The sequence below is a fragment of the Pongo abelii genome, chromosome 6 (assembly GCF_028885655.2).
Source record: "Pongo abelii isolate AG06213 chromosome 6, NHGRI_mPonAbe1-v2.0_pri, whole genome shotgun sequence".
Taxonomy (NCBI): Eukaryota; Metazoa; Chordata; class Mammalia; order Primates; family Hominidae; genus Pongo; species Pongo abelii.
Window position 1 is genome coordinate 62,994,250 of NC_071991.2, and position 21,264 is coordinate 63,015,513.

The 21,264-nt window shown below is 40.8% G+C and overlaps 1 protein-coding gene across 3 annotated transcripts in view; it reads left to right on the plus strand.

Moving 5' to 3' along the window:
* RAPGEF5 (Rap guanine nucleotide exchange factor 5) overlaps nucleotides 1-20,235 on the plus strand; it is a 239,947-nt gene extending 219,712 nt beyond the window's left edge. For 2 of the 3 annotated variants that reach the window (XM_024250329.2, XM_063726054.1), the window contains 5 exons: nucleotides 1,562-1,612; nucleotides 2,421-2,508; nucleotides 7,453-7,517; nucleotides 12,885-12,939; nucleotides 16,018-20,235. In XM_024250329.2, the coding sequence (XP_024106097.2) occupies nucleotides 1,562-1,612; nucleotides 2,421-2,508; nucleotides 7,453-7,517; nucleotides 12,885-12,939; nucleotides 16,018-16,133 (375 nt within the window). In that variant the 3' untranslated portion in view covers nucleotides 16,134-20,235. Of the gene's footprint in view, nucleotides 1-1,561; nucleotides 1,613-2,420; nucleotides 2,509-3,499; nucleotides 4,174-7,452; nucleotides 7,518-12,884; nucleotides 12,940-16,017 lie in introns of those variants that run through there. The other variant, XM_054559399.1, reaches the window with a different exon arrangement.
* The last annotated feature ends 1,029 nt before the right edge of the window (nucleotides 20,236-21,264 follow it).

The following is a 21,264-nucleotide window of genomic DNA, read 5'->3' on the forward strand; positions in this document are numbered from 1 at the left end:
TGGGGATGGGCATCTCAGGCAGAGGTGACCACAGGATCTCCAGGTCTGGTGACTGGATGAATGGAAAGTGATCACACTTCCCAAATAGATAATACAGGAAAAGAAATAGATCAGAGGTCAGCAAACTGCTTTAGTAAAGGGCCAGCGAGGAAAAATGTTTAGGTTGTGCAGGCCACATGGTCTCTGTTGCAGCTGCTCAACTCTGCCATTGGAGTGAAAGAGCAGCTGTAGTATGTGCCTGAATGAAGGGGCATGGCAGCAATCCAATAAAACTTGACCTCCTAAAAGTAGCTCATGGCTAGATTTGTTCCATGGCTGATCTCTGATCACTTAGTTCGACTTCGGACATGTTGGATTTGAGGTGCCACTGGGACATTTGTGAGGGATGTCCCACAGACTAAGGTGGGCAGCTTAGAAAAAGATTGGAATCAGTTGCAAATATCTCCATTTTGTGTCTTCTCATTTAATTTGTCCTCTGTTCATTGGGGGGTGTGTGTGTGCGTGCATGTGTGTGTGTGTGTGTGTGTGTGTGTGTGTGTAGTTTCCAAACAGATTAAACTACCCATTTCCTGAGATAAACTGAGTCCAGATTCAAAATTATCACATTGAAAAAAATCTATCTCTAAATAATGTAAAAGTCTAATTATTGTAGGAGTTGCCTCATTGTTTTGATTCCTTTTAGAAACAAAAAATCCCAGAAATATCTTCTTATACTTTGTTGTTGGTGTTAATAGCTGGCATTTGTTAAGTACCAGCCAAGGACCATGTACTTTTCATGAGTGGTCTCTACATCCTCAGCTGAAGAAACAGATCCGAGAGCTTGCTGACTCACACCAAACCACATAGCTAGAAAGGGCAGTCAGAGTTCAAACTCAGGCTGCCTTTAAATATGTGCTGTTTACCACAAAAGATTACTAAGTCAATATTGAAAGGCACCCAATTTTTTACTTAGCCATGTTAAAAGCAGGCTGGAACATTCCAGGCCCTTCTTCCTTAGGCCTGAATTTTTATTTGGGAGGATGGCCTGTTTCCATCCCCTGTCACTTTGCATGGTACCTGTTATGGCTGAGCTCTTCAGTTCATTGATTCCACTCATTAAAGTGCAGGCTTCGTCACTTAAGGTCTTCCTGGCCCTTCGCTATTTAGCCCAATGCTGTGAAATAAAATTACATCATCTATGCTAAAAATGTCAGCCAACATAATTATTTCCCACTCAGGAAGACTATTAAGAAGATGAGAGCATTTGTCAAAGGTAGGATATGGAACTGAAGTCTAAGTTTTTATTAAATGACCGACCAGTATGTGGAATATCTAACCAACTAGATTCCTGAATCATGTGGCTGTTATTTTAAGCTGTTTTAAGCAGCATTCCTAAGGAAGATCACATTAAAGGGATGATGAAAATTGTATAATGAGAAGCCATCAGGATAGAACAGATGATAGAGGTATTTATGTTCAGAAGTGTGACACAGATAAACAACGTAATGAAAACTCCCTTCGATGCCTCTGAAAATAACCAACTTCTGTGACCTTCTGTTTTTTGTTTGTGTTTGTTTTTTAGAAAATCCCTGGGAAGTTTAAGAAACTTTTCTCTGAACTTGAAAGTTTAACAGTAAGTAGTTGAGCCAAAGGGGACTTATTCTTTAAAATAATTGCTAGGGTCTAGTTTCTTTCTACATTATAGTGGTTGGTATTTGTACTCTACCGTGTCAGGTAGCCTAGACTAGTTTACTTGTATATGAAACTGTAGCTTTGCTTCTTATGGAGGGAAGCAAGTTGACAGTTAATGCTTCTTCCTCTCCTTCTAAAAAGGTAGTGAAAATAATCCTTTTAGTGTGATTTTTTTAGAAGGCAGACTTTTAAGTATAGTCCATTTCAAAGCCTGCAAAATTAATCAGTATAAATTTAGCATGCAATTAGTGTCTCATGCATTATTCTTTTTCCCTTTTCTCCTTTTTATGATTTCTTAGATTGAAATTTTTAAAAATTATAGTTTCTTTTTAGAATACAATAAAACAGTATCCTCTTGTTTTTTCTGCATTGTCTGTGCGTTACAAGGACAGATTTTCTTGGTGGTGTATCTAACAAGAGACTTTGGGTTAACTCATGATATAAATTATGCAGAAGAAACTGTACTTAAAGGATCTCTTTGAGGAAAATAATAGGACAATCAAAAGATGTCTCTCATGTGCGGTCATTTCCCTTTATTGTAAACCAATAACTTGAGTTTCATTCATTGCTTAGATTTCCTGCCCTAATTTAGTGAGTTTATTCTCCTAGGAAACCTTTATCTACTTTGTTCTTAGGAGGAATCTCTCTATATCTAAGTCATGTTCAAATTGTGTAGCAAAAGTGGATTTAGAATTGTTTCTATAGCACATTGATTTTTCTTTCTCTTTGTAATCTGCTTGGTTCGGCAGGATCCTTCCCTAAATCACAAAGCCTACAGAGATGCATTCAAAAAGATGAAGCCACCAAAAATCCCTTTCATGCCCTTATTGCTTAAAGGTAATGATTTTCTATCTCTTATGCCATGTAATTTCATCTTTCAGAAATTTATTACTCTAACTATTGAGGGCAAAAAAGGGACTCTCATTTTGTCTCTTTACAGTTATTTTGACATTCAGACCTAATTGTGTTTCCTTGTGATTGTTTTTCAAATAGCCGATTATTTTTGAGATACCTAGAATACGTAATTGTGTTTGAGCAGACACCAAAGCATTTTCACTTGACTCACAAAACTTGGCACTGGAAACATTTGTGTTTTTATTTTACTTTACTTCTAAGCCCTGTATTATTTTCTTTGAGCCAACAATCCACCAAATTCAACCAAGAATAAGGCTGGCATAAAGAACCCAAATGGTGATCAATCATGTTCTATTTTTGCAACCTAAACTTAAGAGACGCAGCCCACAATTTGCTGTTGTATGAGAAGTACCTTTGGTCAATACAAGCAATATAGCTTTTGAAAAGTGTTGTTGGAGAAGTGTACTTCCTTGCTTCAGGAGTGGAATTGAGTTGGGAAAGTATTTGATAGCTGCAAGTTACTCCACTGACTACTCGCCACTAAGCACCAAATAATTCATCATGAAACATGTTAGTTAAATTTATTGATGAGATCTCAGTGATCTCTCTTTCAAACCGAGGGGATTAATAAAAGGAAACTCTTTTTAATCTGGTGTATACCCCTGACATTCAGTGTAAATCTTTACCTGTATGCTTCCAGGGAAAGGGGGTTTGGGCATTATCATTGGCCATATTTTGATTCCTTCAAGGGGTTTTGTAGGAATACTCTTTCATCCAGCCTCTTCTCTTCAGAGGCTTGTAACTTCTGCTGAGCCAGGCCCCGATAGCTGGACCCATACACGTGATTCTGGAAATGAGCTGTGTGGGAACTGAATTGCTGGTTGGCCTGGCCATCCTCATTCCCCACTTCCTTCCATTGCCACCACCCCCCACGCCCCTCGAATACCCAATAAAGCTGGCATTTCCTCTTCAGCTTCTCTCAAGAACAGCCAGAGCTTGGAAAATTATTGTGAGTTGCTGTACATCATGCAGCTACTCACTGAGTCTTCCTTCATCAAATATGAAGCAGGAATCTCTGTGAAACAAGAATATAATATTAGGACAATGGAGATAGATATGCATAGATGCTTCATCCAAGCCGAAAATATTCTGTTAAATACAAATGTGTGAAATAAAGAGACACTGTGGTGCCCAAATAATAATTTAAAAGTTTATTTGACTCTTCATATTTATTTGCTTTTAAGAGAAGGTCTGTGCTTTTTATTTGTGGAATAAAATATCTTCAATTAGAGGGTGGGAGGTGGCAGGTGGGAAGTAACACTTGGGATCATTTAGACACAAATAAAGACAATAGAAAGCAGGACCGAGGTAGGAAGGAATTGATTGTAGGAAGAAAAAATTTTGAAACAACACATACTTTTAAGGTAATGAGAAATTAGTTGACAATATTTCTTTAACTTAATTAGATATGAACAGAGCCTTCTGCCATATATTAGTGGTTTCCCCCCAAAATATTTAGTGCAGTCAAGTGTCTCACATTTTAGCTCAGATGCAATTTTCTGCTCTGCTGAGTTTATCGAGACCTCTGTTGGCAGCAAGACAAATTTCCCTTTTTCTACTGAAAACACATTTACTCATTTCAAAAGAATAAGAAATAAACATTTGTTATTTTCTTATTAGAAGCTTCCTTGAATTTAAATAAGCACTTAGTTTTCCTTTGTCTTAATTTTTTGTCATTATAAAAACATATAGTATTAGTACTTCATTGTACTTAAAGTTACTGTTTTTGTCTGAAATAATTTCCAAGGAAAATGTGATGAAAATATAAAACATGTATATTATGCCTAAGATGAGACATTTTGGCAAAAATATACAACATTAATTCTTAGGCTTTTTTAATCACATAATTTAAAGTTTCAATGAACTATTTTAGAACAACCAACTTAGTTTTTAATGAAAGCTCTTTGTCTCCCCCTCTCTTGTGCCTCCTACTTTGAGTAGCTTTTAATTAGAAAAATGGGACCAAATTGAACTCCTTGGTGTTTAGGAAGGATTAGGACCCCCATATTGCGTTTTTTGAAAGTCAGTTCCCAGTAAGCCTGCAGATTATCAATTAAGTGGATTACCCGAGGATCCTTCCAGCCCTCAATCTTCCTCTTTCTTATTTGAATTTCTTGCCTTTTGATGTACTTTCCCCTTACTGTGGTGTGGAATCTTGGTCAGAAAGGGATGAATGGGAAACACTAAGTGCTGGGGAGAAGACCCAGCTGAGCTAAGGATCTAAGGAGTCGTAGATCATGTGCTGTTTTTGGAGACGGAGTGAATCATCTAGTTGTTTGAGGATAAACTGGGGTTCCTGTGGTGGGTTTCATGTATGTGTCTTAGAGTGGAGTTTATTGTTGCAGATTTGTGTGGGGCTCTGAAGGGAAGGAATTTTGGGACTCTTGGATGTTTCTTCCTCCTCTTCCACTTGCCATCTCTTCAAAGTCATTTCATTGAGCAGTTCTATTTCAGGAGATGTTTGGGGTGTGTTCAGGTGTCTCCAGGTGAAAGAGGTCTGGCAGTTGCTCATTTCTCATACCCCAAAACTACTTCTTGTCCCATGACTTAAATTCTGACATCTTAGTTTTTTTCAGCCCAACCTCTCATTTGTTTCTCTCTCATACCTTCCGTGTCATGCACCTGCCATTCAACTGCATCGAAACCTGTAGCCAGTTGAACTCTTCCCTTTCTCCCGGGCTGCAGCACCTTCCAGCCTGTCTCCCCTCTCACCTGGCCAGCACCCTTGGCACCTTCCCTGCCTTATGCTTAGACAGTACCAGCCTGACAGGCCCTGGCCCCTCAGTAGAGCCGCCACACACTCTACTGAGAGCTAAGAGTGAGAGGGACTACCTAGGAAGAGGAGAGATTGACAGCAGGAGGGACTGCCTGAAGGGAGTGAGGAGGGAAGCACTTTCAGTGTTGCAGGGGCAGCTCATGTGTTATAAATTGAGCAGGTTGACTGCACCTGATAGCAAGAAAAGCCAAGTCCTTTCCACTTGAGGTGCCTGGAAAGGCACAGTGGTGAGGGGGAGTCAGCCTCCCTTTGTTTGAATCCTGGCTCTGACACATATAGCTGTGAGCATGGGTTAGCCATAGACGTCCTTGAGGCCTTAGTTTCTTCACAGGCTTACCTCCTAGAATTTACCTTATGAGTTAATGCAGCTAAAGCTCTTTAGAGCCATGTCTAACACTGTTAATAAATGTAAGATGTCATTATTGCCACTGCCCTCCTCATCATCCCTAGGAAGAGGGGTGAGGGGCAGGTGAGGGATAAACCTGTAATGCAGGGGAAATGGACTAAGCCACTCTGAGAAGCTGTTTGAAATCTGGAATTCTTGGAGAGTTAGTAGAGGCCAGACCTTCAGGTGGTGTTTAATGTAGACAGAGTGTGCACAGGTTTGCATTTGCTACACAGAAAAGGTAAAACCTGTGTTGACTTCTCTTTTCTAAATACCGTGTCACGGAATGAAAGCTTGTAATTATTTTCTGAAAGCAAAATTTCAAAAGATAATAAAATAACCAGAGAGTTTGTCAGGAGACTGTGTAATTAGTTGTGAATCATTTTCCTACTAGGACATCAGTTTACAAGCAAAAAAAAAAAAAAAAAAATAGGAAAAGGAAAAGAAGCTTATGAAAACATTTCAGTCCACACTGGAAGCTGTGTATAACACCTTGAGGAGAGGGTTGCATCAGTGTGTGCTGGAACTGTGTAACTAGTGTCACCTCCTGGTGATAGTAAAAGCTTTGTGGCCCAGAGTTTTGGTGGCAGGTTTTAGGAGCACCTATGTCATAATTACCCTGTAGGCACCAGCAGAATAAAAGTCCTGATTAAAAGCAAATACGTTCATTTTGTATTTATAGGAGTTTTTAAGACAGTCTTTTCCCCTCTTTTCTATCAGGTTATTTTTACAAGATTTTTGAAGGCTGTTTTTATTTGGTTGGTTCTCCATGTCTGTAATATAACATGATTATTTGCACATGCTTTAAATTTTAGTGTATTTCTTTTTGTGATACTTGTCTGTGAGGATTCCCTGATACTCAGTCATCCACCCTCTGATCCGATTATGGCTAAGTCATCCACTCTCAGAGCTTCAGTTGCTACTTTATTTAATGTAACTAATTTCCAAATCTATATGTCTTGAGGAGGCACTCTTTTGTTTACTGCAGCCAACAGGAGATATTTAATGAATATCCTCACTCATTTAAATGCAGTGAGCCTCAAACCAAATTTAACTTTCTCTTCCTCTGAAAATGCACTTTCATTGTACTTTCCTCCTTTTATTTTCGTCAGTGATGCTTGCTTTCTACTAGTCGAATGGGGCCAGACATCTTGATATTTTCAAGCCTGCCTCTTTCCTCACTTATTTCTGGTACACAATCAGACATCAACTTTGGGAACCAAAAATTTAAATTTAAACATCTAAATCTATATCTTAACTAGTAGTTTTAAGTAAAGCAGGTCCCATACACTTTGCCAGGGATTTGTAAAAAGCAAACACATACTTAATAAAATCCTGTTGTTTCTGGGTATTCAGTCCTTTTCTGCTCAGTCTTCTGACTTAAACACATAATGGAATAATTAAGTTATAGACTAACTTTAGTTTATATTAAGCAGATTGAAGTCAAACACTTCATTATGAGTGCAAAATATATACTTTCAGTAAGGTTACACTGTTTTTCCACACACACATATACACACACATAAATTATGCATTTTTACATCAAATAACACATAAATCCAATTTCAAATTGCCTCTCCAAGTGCATGGAATGATCCATAATGTTTAGGAAAAATGAATAAGTTGCATTGTACCTAGACCTCTTCAGCCCTGACTCATGATCCATTCCTAATGATACATACATCTTTTTGTTTTTAATTTTCAGATGTAACATTTATTCATGAAGGAAATAAAACTTTTTTGGATAATCTTGTCAATTTTGAAAAGCTGGTACGTAAATTTCATTACCTCTCCCTTTTTTACAGTAACAGAAATGTATGCTTTTCTTTCCTGCTCTAGGAAACAAATAGTTTTAGTACTTTTCTCCATTGGATGCATGGCGAATTCAAGGAGCTTATTTGCTTCATTCAAGGAGCTTATTTGCTGCATGTTGTACGCTGCCAATAAAATGTATTCCAATTAACAAGTATGTTAGCAAGGTTTTTGTGAACCAAATATGAAAATCTGCTTTTTGTTTTTAAAAATGGAATATGATAAGATGAAGAATTGAGGGTATATTATTGAACCACAGCTAAAACTGTAAGGCTGCTGTCAGGAGGAATCCACACTCAGGATATTATGTTTTACTGCTTTACAGGCATCTCTCAGTGTCTCAGCCTGCGTGCTTTCAAGGCACAGAGGGAGAAAGTTCCTCTTCTGGGGATACATGTTTGTCTCTCAGGACTGCAAGCTTTAATGTGAGGCTGGAATTTGCAGGGTCTTGTGTGAAGGGAAGGGCCACTCCTTTATCAGCCTATGGACAAAGGGTGCCACCCCTGAGCACCATGGCCAGAGCGGCTCAGGCAAAGTACCCTCCCTCCTCACAAGCAAGAGGTTCCCAGGGCAGTCCTCTCTAAATGTTTCTGAACCACTGCTTCCTGAATGATTTCCAGGGCATTCCTAGGTGCTTTGTAAGACAGTGGGCCCCTCCAAGCCTTTCTGACTTGCCCTTGAGCAAAGGAGGGGTTACCCATAAGAACTGAGCAACTGTAAAATAGAAGTACTCCAAAGAGACCCACTTGCCTGCAAGAGGAATGGATTTATCTGACAGATGAACTTTAGTGTCATAGAGTAAACTGTCCTTCGTGGTTAAAGACGATACCAGTAACCCTGCTCCACAGATCCTGACCTTTGAGTGACCTTTTCAGTAATGGTGATGGATTTGTGTGAACTCTTGCAGAAACTGACCCTGGTTCCCTGTGAGGCTGAGTCAGGCACTTGAGAGGAGGTTAAGTGAGGCAGGGACCACAGACCATGATCAAAGAACAGTAGGAACTGATGAGTCCCGCTGAGGCTTGGCACCTGACCTTTGCCTCAGAAGTACATTGCTCTGCTCACCCAGCCAACTCCCCACATGTAGGGTGAGGCAGCTCGGGAACAGTGTAGTCGGCTCTTATACAACCCCCAAAACCCAAGCATCTGGAATATAGAATACAGTCTTAGAATATCTTGCTTTATCTCCATTTTAACCACACCGAAGACCATCACTTCACAGCTAGTGCTTTTCTAAGTGGCTATGTCAATACATTTTCAAGTCTGTCTCTGCAGTAAGTGTTTTGGAATCAGAGCTCAGTTATTTTAGATGCTACAGTCAAACCAACAGAGCCAGAAATGGATAAAGTGTTATTTTTTTGTACGTGTTTTGTGTTGCTGTGTGATATTCTGAAGATCACAGGGCACTTACTAGCAATGAAAGGCTGCAGGCACTAGAATTCTTGCCTCTAAGCAGGTTAATCCCTGGCGTTTGGGATTAGTGAAACAGTTGCGGGAATATGAAGCCTTTGGTCAATATTTACTTCGCTTCCTGGCCAACACATCTCCCTAAGAACAACACATGAGCTTTGTGGAGCATCTGTGAAGATGTGGGATGAGGTGTGTCATGCCAAGTGGAATTCCCTGGAAAGGCCTAGTAATCCTTTCCCCTGACTAGTCCAAGGGGCCGTGAGAGAACAACTAAACTCTTTATCAGCTGGCTGTTGCCTGTTGTTAAGGGCAGACATGAGGTTGACCTCCCTAAAGTGAACCAGTGAATTTGTTAAGTTCATTATGTCATTTCCCCCTCAGATAGTGCCACCAAAGTGACAAGATAATAAAAAAAAAACCTGAACAAGTCCGTAAAGTCACAAATGGGAACAAGCTGTGGAAAGCTTGTTCCCACCTTCCTTCTGACCCGCTCTCTCCAGTAATCCAGCAGAAGCCTCTTAACGCCAGCTCTCAAATATGCCAAGACTGCCAACTAACCATAGGGCTGGAAATGAAGGAAGTCTAAATGATATGACTTCTATTAGGGTCAATCATCATACCCTTAATTCTTTGAGAAAGTTTAAGGGAGTAGCATGGCATAAATAATATTTTAAATTCCTAAAGAGAAATTTTATTTTATAAAAGAATGAAGAAATGGGTGCAGTTCAGCATGCACACAGCAGGCACATAGCGCACACACAAGCCTGTCAGGCAGGCATGGGCTCTTCATTTCCTCAGAGGGCAGGCTCCGCACATGGGACTAGTGAGCTCCTGGTCCACAGCACGCCCCATGCTGACCCCTCCTTACACAGAGTAGACAGGATAAAACTGTGTCCAGGACAAAAAGCAGTTTTATGTCATATATAGCCCTGTGTTACACTTGGATGCTGGAGAATGAGACTGACCTTTCTAGGAGAAACACTATTTTCAAGGAATATTTCTTAGCAAAGGGCTGGGTTTCTCTAAAGGTAAAACAGGATCATCTTTCACAATAATGAACCAGTAGAACCTAAGTGAATTAACTTGTGAAAAGTCAATTCCTCATGATGGACCATTAACTTAAGCCAGCTAACAGATAATTCAGTGTATTATCTTTATCTGGCTGATGCAGGCCAGTACACTGAGTCAGACCCCATGAAAATCCAGAAGCCCTCATCAGGTCTAATGAGATTTCTGTTCTTTATGCTACATTCCTTGCTGCCTCAGCGACTGGAAATGTTTTCATCTCAAACTGTTTCATAAAAAGAAACAAATGATTTCTTTTTTCTCTTTATCCCTCGATGTTAAGAGCATCATCTTTTACCCTGTCTACCCCCTCCCCCTTTAGAAAGCCTAAAGATGAAGACCAGAACTCAGGTTTCAATGCCACACCCAGTACCGAGCCTTACATCAGTCTGAGCCTCGCACAAGCTACGCAAATGGCATATGATAGAAATCAATGTGACGCCAGAGCTTAAAATGAGAAAACTGACCTGGGAAAAGTGGTAAAATTTGGGGAAGGAAACTGAACAATACATGCACAGACATGAGTCAGGTCTCATTTCCTTTACAAATGCAGCTTGAGCTACTGCAATAATCACTGTCCTATTCAATTTTCCACTATCAAATAGAAGTGCATTAGAAATATGGTTATGACAACAATTCAATCAGTAGGTCATATTCAAATAATATTTGTGTATTCTGAATTTTAAGTAAGAACATATTTTAGTGTTTAATATTCTTTCAGCAATAATTCATTGAGGGTTTGGTGTATATGGTGATCCTATGCTCAATGTGTATAGTCGGGACATGAAAGATGTTGACCCAAATTGGAGGCCCAGATAATGAATGATATTAATTCTTGAATAATAGGATGATGTTTGTATTGTGATATGAAACACAGTAGAGAGCTACTGTTGATTCTCAGGAGAACTAGAACATGAAAACAATAGTATTTAGAGATTATTCTGGCAATTAAGTCAGCTAGCATAGCATTTTGGAAGAGAACATACTGCATTCTAGTTCCTCCTGTGGCATATACGTATATGCTTCCAAAATGCTACTTCCTTCAACATGAAAAACTAAAAGTGGTAGAGACAGCTAGAAGACTCTTGTAAGTACACAAGTATAAGATGATGGGATCTTGTCCAAAGCAGCTGTACATTTAAGAAGACTTTTACCGGCCAGGCGGGGTGGCTGACGCCTGTAATCCCAGCCCTTTGGGAGGCCAAGGTGGGTGGATCCTGAGGTCAGGAGTTGAAGACCAGCCTGACCAACATGGTGAAACCCCGTCTTTACTAAAAATATAAAAATTAGCTGGGTGTGGTGGTGTGCCTCTGTAATCCCAGCTACTCAGGAGGCTGGGGCAGGAGAATCACTTGAACCTAGGGAGTAGAGGGTGCAGTGAGCTGAGATCGCGCCATTGCACTTCAGCCTGGGTGACAGAGTAAGACTCCATCTCAAAAAAAAAAAAAAAAAAAGAAGAAGACTTTTGCCTGGAAATCAGTGAGGACTTCAAGGAAAGAAATTAAATTAGAATATTGAAGACTGTACGTGAATATAAACTATGAACAGAAAACGGTCTCTAAAGATATTGATGTTGGCCGGCCTCAGTGGCTCACACCTATAATCTCAGCATTCTGGGAGGCCAATTTGGTTGGATTACCTGAGGTCAGGAGTTCGAGACCAGCCTAGCCAACATGGGGAAACCCCGTCTCTACTAAAAATACAAAAATTAGCCAAAATTAGCCAATATTAGCCGGGTGTGATGGCATATGCCAGTAATCCCAGCTACTCAGGAGGCTGAGGCAGGAGAATTGCTTGAACCCGTGAGGCAGAGGTTGCAGTGAGCTAAGATCACACCACTGCACTCCAGCCTGGGTGACAGAGCAAGACTCCGTCTCAAAAAACAAAAAAAAATGATGTTAATGTTTTAGAAAATGTTCATCTTTTGTAAGTATCTCATTTCCAGTTACAATTTAAGATACTTGAACCTTTGAATCTACAAAAATTCCTACCTCCATTCAGCCCATATGTGTAAGTCAATGTGTCTGACATAGTAGGCTCTGCACATGCAAAGCCCTCTGGTGGTACTTGGTCTAGAGAAGGAGAAAAGTTCAACAGCAATGACAATGACACAAAGCCAATAGGTGCTGTACGAAGAGCAGTGGGAATGTTGAGATTGGAACCTCTAAGTCCAGGAGGGACATCTCAGAAAGGCTTCATGGAGAGGAGGTGACACATACCCTGAAGTGAAACACATGTGCAAATGTGAACAGGGTGATTGGGGCTGGGAGTGCTGCACTTCTCTACAATGTATTTTCTCATGGCTCAGTAAGAAGCTGTGCAATTCAGATTGGGTGCTACTGTTTTTTTGTTTGTTTGTTTTTGAGACGGAGTCTCACTCTGTCACCCAGGCTGGAGTGTAGTGGTGTGATCTCGGCTCACTGCACCTCCGCCTCCCAGGTTCAAGCAATTCTCCTGTCTCAGCCTCCCGAGTAGCTGGGATTACAAGCACCTGCTACCACCCCTGGCTAATTTTTTTGTATTTTTAGTAGAGATGGGGTTTCGCCATATTGGCCAGGCTGGTCTCAAACTCCTGACCTCAAGTGATTCGCCCACCTCAGCCTCCCAAAGTGCTGGGATTACAGGTAAGAGCCACCTCACCCATTCTGGTGCTACTGTTTTTGCAGACAAGGACTAAATATTCTTTGATAATCCAAACTCCATAGAATCAAAGCTACGTCCAGCTCCAAATACAGTTCTTCTGTTTACAGCCAAGAGTGCTAGATTATCCTTCCATCATAGCAGGCACTGCTTCTTCAGTAACACCTTCAGCGACCCTTCCATTGATGTGTTTCCTGTTCTACTTTACAGCATATGATCGCAGACACTGTCCGAACCCTGAGACACTGCAGGACTAACCAGTTTGGTGAGTAATTGAAGTCAGGTGTGGAATGTAAATTGACTCTACGTTGATACCAACTGTGGTCACAAGTATTGGGTGGTAATCAATTTAAACAGATTGAAAAGTATCATATGTATATACATATGCATATTGTATATACATAGTAGATTGTCTCTTTGTTTCCTCACTGCATGTTTGGGATGCAGAGGAAGACAAGATATGGCAGATTATTATCCCCTCATGGCAGCAAGTTTATGCTGTGAAGAGTGACTTTACACACTCAGAAACCTCCTCCCCGCAACTCCTGCTGACTCCTGTCCCCACAGTGTCTTGCTTTGCTTGCCCATTGGCTCAAAATCACTGGTGAGTTTAGCAGGGGTGACCTTGTCCCTAACCTCTTTGCGTGGAGCCTTCCTGGAATAGGACTATAGCTTGTAAAAGTGCCTAAAGCAGCCTTCCAGAATCTTTTCTCCTCTCCAACAAAAACTTCCTGTCTGGAGCTGCCTTTCAGCTGCAGAAGTGTGGTTCTGAGCACTTTTGTAGAATCCCCACTGAGACTAATGTATGTAGGAATATTTGTTCCATTTCAAATCTCAGTCATAATTTATACTATGTTTAAATGGTGTTAGAACATTGCAGGAAGGAAGGAAATCAACTTTATTGAGTTGAAGGAGCTTTCACATGGGCAGTGGAATCCTGACATCAGTCCTAGCAAATGGGGATTATTAACCCTGTAGGTGTAGAACAAAAAGCAGAGACTCAGAGAGATTCACTTATTTAGCCATTATTCAGACTGAGTCTGCCTTACCTCCTTGCCCTCTCCTTTACCCTCTACAGATCCTATGGATACAAAGGGTAATAAAAAATAGAAAATAGAGTTCAATAATTATAAATTAATCAAAGGCAACCACTCAGTTCAACTTCATTTTTTAAGTAAGACATGCCCATTGTAAAACAATTTTTTCAACAATATAGAAGTATATATAAAGTAGAAAATCAGAGTCCTACTTCTCAAGAAAAGTACTACTAACAATTGAGTACACCTGCTTAAGAATTCTTTTCTGTTCAGTGCTGGTCTAGGCTGGCAATATTGTCCCCCAACAAAGTAAGTGAGGAACTGGACTTCTGTGTGGATTATGTTTTCTCTTTGAAAAGGAGACTTATAAATACAGGACCTAATTTTCTAAATATTCACATCAATTAGTACCACTTTAATATACCTATGTAATTCTTCATCAAGCATACAAGTGCAATGCAGTTACAATAAAAATAGTAATCATAACATCATCACAGAGATTCACTGAAATGTACAAGCATAATGCTGATGAGTACAGCTTCATACTGCTTTTATCCTCCTTTGCTTCCCAAGTGTTTACTGGGGATTCAGCTAATTCTAAGATATCAGTCTCACTTAACCAAGGAAATCAAGTTTATATATGCTCCAAGTATAGACAGGAAGGTGATAGTTATACTAGCTTGTGTGGCCTTGAACCTGCCTTGAACCTCCCACTCATCAGAGAGCAACCCTCTGTGTACTAAGCAAAGGAGAAATTTAAGTAACTATCAAGCCAGTTTATGTTCTAATATTTATATACAGTATCTTTAAAAATTGGTTTGGGAACTGAATTATCCGAGTTCATTTTAACAGTTTATATGAGCATAGTAAACCAATGTCAGCATTTGGGATAAAATATGAAAATGTTAGTCAAGTCACTTATGCATTATAAAGTGTCATGCAAATGTCAGTTGCCATGGTTAGAACCATTTATTGTGCCATCTTTTTAAGGCTTGAAAATTAACATAAAATTACCTTTGTAGCATCATGTTATCCAAACCAATGTTTAACTTTCTCAGCGTCTTCCAGAGAAGGCATTCTGGAATAAAACAGCTTTTTGTTACTTTCAAACAGGTGGGATGGTATAAACTTTAACTCCTAGTGTGTTTACTTGCTAAAACCAGGAAGCCTTGTTTCTATTAACCCTAAGAATTATAAGCCACCCATGTCATACAGGTCTTAAATTATTTCCTCATAAAATGCATCTGTTATAGAGGAGAAAAAAGGGGATTTCACCAAGAGAAAAAAATGCTATAAGAAAATGCTCAGCCTCCTGCATTTCCCTTCCCTCTGCTCAAACTGAGATCCAGCAGCTCACCCTGCCTGTCCCATGCATAATCTACAAAGCAACAGGATATGATGTCTTCGCCACTCACCTTTCCATTGTTTTACTGTAGTGCAGTTTGGCCAGTGTTCCCCAGCCTCAAATGGTTTGCTTGTGTGTGTGTGTGTTTGACTATGGTGCATGGGTTTGCCCTTGGTTCATGCTGCTTCATCCTGATTCCTTATCAGCACGGACGCTAGCAGGGTGTGGATGTGTTCACAGTGCACTAAAGCCTCCTTTGGCCCCTCGATTCCTTGACTGCCCTAGATATGTGAGTGGAAAAGCCCCTTGTCTTATCCTTCTCTGGATAGACTTTAGTTATACACATACTTTCTGAAGCTATTTCATATGTTAACCACATCTTAGAGTCTGTTCTGTTGTATCTGTTCATTCAATTGCTCCATTAAATTTTTTTTCCCAAAAAATGAGAATACCGAAGAATTGTACAAAATCTAAACAACAAAAAAAGAGTGATTGCATTCATATGCTAAATACATTATCAGCGATTTTCAACGCTTTCTAGACTGAGATATAGGAGCCAGTGCTGGCCATTTAAACAGGTAACTGCCATAAAAGCCTACCTAGAAGGACTCAGGAACCATCTGGCCTGGGTCCGAATCCTGGCTGTGACACTTAACTTGCTGCGTGACTGTGCTCAGTTTCCCCATCTGTGGAATGAGATAATAACGTAATTTCTAAATAATATACAATGTTAGGTAATAAATGCTATAAATATCCTGCCGGTCTGATTGCCTGACCTGAGGAATCCATTCTGAGCTGAAAAAGCATTTCTACTGTAGGACAAGGACACCTCTTATGGGATTCTGACTAATGAGAACCCACCTGGTACATTTTCTCAGCCTTAGTGTGGGGTTTTGTTGGTATGTAGATACAGCATTACTGCTCTCCTGAGATTGTCTTTTTTTCCCCCTCTAAACAACAGGTGACCTGTCTCCAAAAGATCATCAAGAGTTAAAGTCCTATGTTAATCACCTGTATGTCATTGACAGCCAGCAGGCTCTGTTTGAGCTCTCACACAGGATCGAGCCTCGGGTGTGAGCCCCACTGCCTCACCTCCCCTGTATCTGCAGCACTTTGAGCTATGGGAATGTCTATGCCAAGCACGTTGCTTTCCTGTGAGAAAAGAAGTTGCTGAGTTTTATCAGTATAACCCAAGACATTCACAGGAAAGCCAGCCAAAGCGTGTTCAGGAAGTGACGTCAGCCACCAGAGAGGGGGAGAGGTTTCTCCATGCTACTCTCGGGACAAGAAGGCAGAAGGAGAGTCAGAAGCATTCTTGAGATGGAGAAGCCTGGTTTCTTATGATCACATTGTTGATCCAGTCCAGTTTTCAATATGAGATGTGCCAGCATCAAGACAAGACAACGTCTTGACATGCAATGACCAAATATTTCATTAAGAGCGTGCATGAAACAGGAAGGAGTTTTTACTTTGCATAGTCTTAGATTACTGTCCATAAGCTGTCAAAGAAGTCATTCTTTTGAACACCTGATGACAGAGACAGCATCTCTAGATCTCCAGGGAGGAGAGGTTTCTGTTGATACAACTTATGATGTCACCAAAAGCCACTTGTGTCTAGGGAGTTAGTGAAGACTGCAGCTAGCGTCCATGCTGTGATGGGCAGATGAACAATGTCAAGGTGTGCATCACTTTGCACCACAATCAACTATTGACACATGCTTGCAGGTGAAATTAGTTTCTGTACAACTGATTTGCAGCTATAGGCAAGGTAGATGAAGTTGCTTTGCCAATAAGGAAAAATAGTAATCTTTAAGAAATTGACTCATTGTTTAATTTCTGGGGATTTTCTTTATACTTGTAAGCAGGCTCTTATCTTTTATTGGACATAATATGATTTTGAAAAAGCACAGTGCCTGACACATTGTAAACACTCACTAACTGCTTACTGAGGTGACAGAGTCACAAAAGTCTGCATTCTTGTGCCTGATGATGCATTTTGCGTACCTCATACAGGCTCCTTGCCCACACTATGGAATGACAGCAGCCAGTGCAGGGAGGTTAAGTGACATTTAATGAGTGAAGCACTTCGCACTCTCTAGGTAATAAGATAGTGGTAATTACCAGTGTTTTGGCAAATGAAAAATGCCCTGAAATAGCCAAATGTCTGATTAATGTTGGTGACTTAGAAGTCCTATAGTCCAACTACCAGCCAAAGCAGGGAGCCTTTCTATAATTTGCCTTTTTTTTTTTTTTTCCAAAATCTGAGTCTTGTAAAATCTTTTCTTATTATTCCCATTTTTACCAGTTGAGGCTCCTGTAGCAAATAAGACCTCTTGATATTTTCAAGGACTGGTTAGAGGATTTCTTTCAACCTTCACATGAACAAAACAGCCTATGGGTCAAAATAATGAAATCCACCCCTGCCTGCTAGATACTTGTCACCTTGCTAAAATGCAAGGGCCTGGTCCATTCATTTTCCAAATGCAGGAGTCTTGGTGCACTTCTCACTCTTCCTGCCTGTTCATCTCTTTCATGCCCACACAGACCTGTTTCCTTTTTGTCTCATCAACACCTCATTCATCCTCATTACTGAGGCGTGTCCAATGCTTTTTAACATCTTTATAGCAGTGCTATTTCCTGGGCTCAGGAACCACACTGAGCTTGAGATACTGCTGGAAGGAACCATGTGGAGAGAAGGTTTGAGAGAACTTTGAGAGAGACTTAGTTTGGCCCAGCATGTAAAACTTCAGTCCTGAACATTTACAGGGTTTTATAGAAGGGCATACTCCAGGGCTGGTCCATTCAGAGAAATGCTGCATGCTGCCATCATGGAATGTGGCCCACAGGAGGACACCAGAGCCGTGAGAACCGGAGAGCAGACTTCCCTCATGGCTGGGCTGAGCAAACCCTCCACAGCCCTCCTCACGCAGTTACTAACGATAGCATGGGCTTACAGCACAAGAGCATGTTCTCACCTTTTTCCTATGCCCTGGACTAAGGTTTGGCCAATGTAATCATATAAGGCCATCCTGACATTGTTTCTGTGTTTCAAAATTCAAATTTTTATTTACATTAGAACTACATTGCTCCTAGCAGAACATTACCTTTAGAGGACTAATTTTCCGTGGAGAACTATTTTAGCATATTGCATGTTGCTTAGACCCCAAGTCAGATATGCACACGGAGCCAGATGAAGCTACACAAATGTTGTGTTTAAATGCATTTTGTACAGTGACTTCAGAGTATCTCACATGACATGGGTAGAAACTGGCTGGGGAGAAAATGATGCTTGTTCACCTCTTCCTCCAGCCATGGTTAAGTGGTCCTAGGGGTAGCAGAGGGAAGGGAGGATTTTGTGCAGTCGAGATTTGCTTTTCCATCCTTGTCTTCTGAATGTCTAAAATCTCTGCATCTTTCTGAAGTTTAACAACTGTCTCCAGAGGTTTGCCAGGCAGCAGCTCTCAGAAGTTTCCAAAGCTTTGCAGAATTTTAGATCTGGAATTAAAAATTCAAGCCTGAATTGGGAGAACCAGATTTTACTCAACAGAAAGCTCTTTCTAAGGAATCTGAGCTGTTCACTGGTGGACAGTGGTGGGGCTTGAGTGCTCCTTGTTAATAGGATGGGCCATGCACCCCCTCTGGATATTCACCAAGGCCTCTTCAGAATAGAGTTTGTTCTGGCTAGAAGTGTGGTCTCGAAGATGGCTAAGCTCTTTGCCAGCTCTTATTTGGAGTTTTATTATTGCATAAAGTCTTCGCTCACTCTGCAAATCTTACGTAATCTGCCACCTTTGGCACCAGGTGGTGCGGGGGCACTTCTAAGTGGGCCCTTTTTGTTACAGCACAACTCTCAGACAGTCCTATGGGTCTTTGGATTCGTCAGCGTTCCAGCAAACTAGCCCTGCTTAGAAGTTAGCACAAGACAGCAGAATGCAGGACCCCGTAGGCAAAATCACAACCTTGCCATTAAAAAAAAATTTTTTTACATACACATTTGCAGGTGTTCCCTAGAGTGTGGTGTTTTGAATTTGCTCTTTGTCATCTGTATAATTGCCAAATGATTATAGTGATACACATGACCTGCTTTCACTTTTTTCTAGTTTCCTTAATTATGTTTAGAATAAATTCATTTCCCTAGACCGAGAACCACAAACAGGTAGTGTGGAGCATACACCGAATTTAGAAGCATGTGGATAAGGTCAGTGCTCACACTGCCTAGTCCACAGGGAGAGGATGCTGCATGAATATATACTCGCCTCTGAGTGGAGGAGAAATCGCGGCATGAAAGAGAGAGTACCAGTGATGACTTCTTATCCCTGGGGCTGGGCTTTCACTGCTACCCATATCCCAGCCCTGCAAGTCTGTTCTAGCCAGGACAGACACCGCAGATCCAGAACTGAATGTTCCTAAATGGCGCAGCCAATCCAGGCTTCTCAGAAACTGGGCAAAAACATTAAAATGGGGACGATCAGGTCTTCTGCAGTGGTCCAACACAAGATTTCTTTTAAATGTTTCAAAAACATGTCCTTAAAATTTCAGCCTGCTTCTTAGTGAGTGGGCCAGTTCTGCTTAAAACTGGTGGGGAGGGGGAAGTTTTTAAAAATTGCCAAAAAGTTAGATGAAAATGTATTACTGTATAAAGCAAAGCTGTATATACTAAACATTTTTTAGCAGAGTAATATTTATTTGCATAGTCTATTTATTGTATTCGTATTACACTGTTATTAAATACTGGGATGAAATCAGTGACCTGAAGCAAGAAATCTTGCCTTTTAATGTATCATTAATTAGGGCTGCTGTGATATTGTCAGCTTGCATTAACAATTAGAAGATAGAGAACCCGCCATCAGGGTGTCTACCTAACTTCTCAGGGACTACACTTGGTAGTTTTCCACCATTTAAAGAACTGGTAAATATGAAACATTTGTTGAGTTACCAGAATTGCCATTAACAGTGTTTTCTTTCCCATATTCCATGCTTTCTGCCTCTGTGTATATATATAATATATATATATATATGACTGTGCTGTGTATTTATCGAAGCTAGTAAGCAATAATTTATATGTAAAAATGGCCAAGCAATATAAGGTTAAAACATAAGTAACCCTTACCTTATCTTGTATTTTCAATTGTTTTTTTAAAACTGCTTTTCCAAATATGAGACTATGTTAAAGACACTATTCATGCCTCTTAGTTTCTTGCTTTCTCTGTGATGTGTGTGGATTAAATAGCTCTGTTCTGGCAGCATATGATGCTCAGGGGGTTGGAACTCAGAAGTCATTTGCTCACTGAAAGAGCTACAAGTAGGTGAAGAGGTTCTCAGGCAGCCCATAGAAGCCTAAATCACTTATCCTGCCATTGGGTTATTGCAGAACCTAAACACCCTATTTTGGGAATTTCATCAGTGTTCTCAGAGCCTGAAATTTGGGGAATCTGGCAACGATTGTCATTGCCTCACCCCACTTGAGCAGGACCAGGAACTGTCCCTCACCAGCCCAGATACTGAGTGCAGCTACCAGCCCAGTGGTGATACCCGGGGCCCAGGATAGAGGTCCTGAGAGCGGAAGAGCCATGAGTGGATGGTACAGCACAGGGATAATAAGGATGCTCTGGAGCAGTGGGATGCCAGGCGGTATATACACTAGCACAGACTGCATGAGTGTTCAGCATCTTCTCTCTGTATAAACAGGAAATTTGTACATCTTGCCCATCAAGGTCAAGTTTGGCCTTTGGCATGTGTCCGTCTCCCCCTTGCAGGGGGATTATAAACCTCACCTTGTTGAACCCAGGAGTGGCCGTGTCTTGCTCTGTCCAGTGAAAAATGGGGAGACATGTCTGTGGAAGCTTTATGAGGTAGCCTGCATCTGCCATGTCTGCTGTGCTGTGAGACCTGCACTGCTCCAGATGAAGGCACCCCTATCAGCCTGGGTCCTGGATCATAGGAAACATGGAGCAGAGCCCTGGCTTGTGAACGACGTATAACTTGAGTGAGAAATCAGACATCATCACTAGAAGTCCCTGAGGTCTGGTAGTGGTTTCTTACTCAGCAGAATGTAGCCTCAGCTGACTAATACAGTCTCTCAGGACAGTCTTTTCTTGACAAATCGCCCTTTGCCTCCATCCACTTGTGGGCAGCAGTATATTGGCTCAGCACAGTACCTCGTGGATGAAGCACCTGTTGTCACACATCCGTGCAAAGGGCTTGGCTT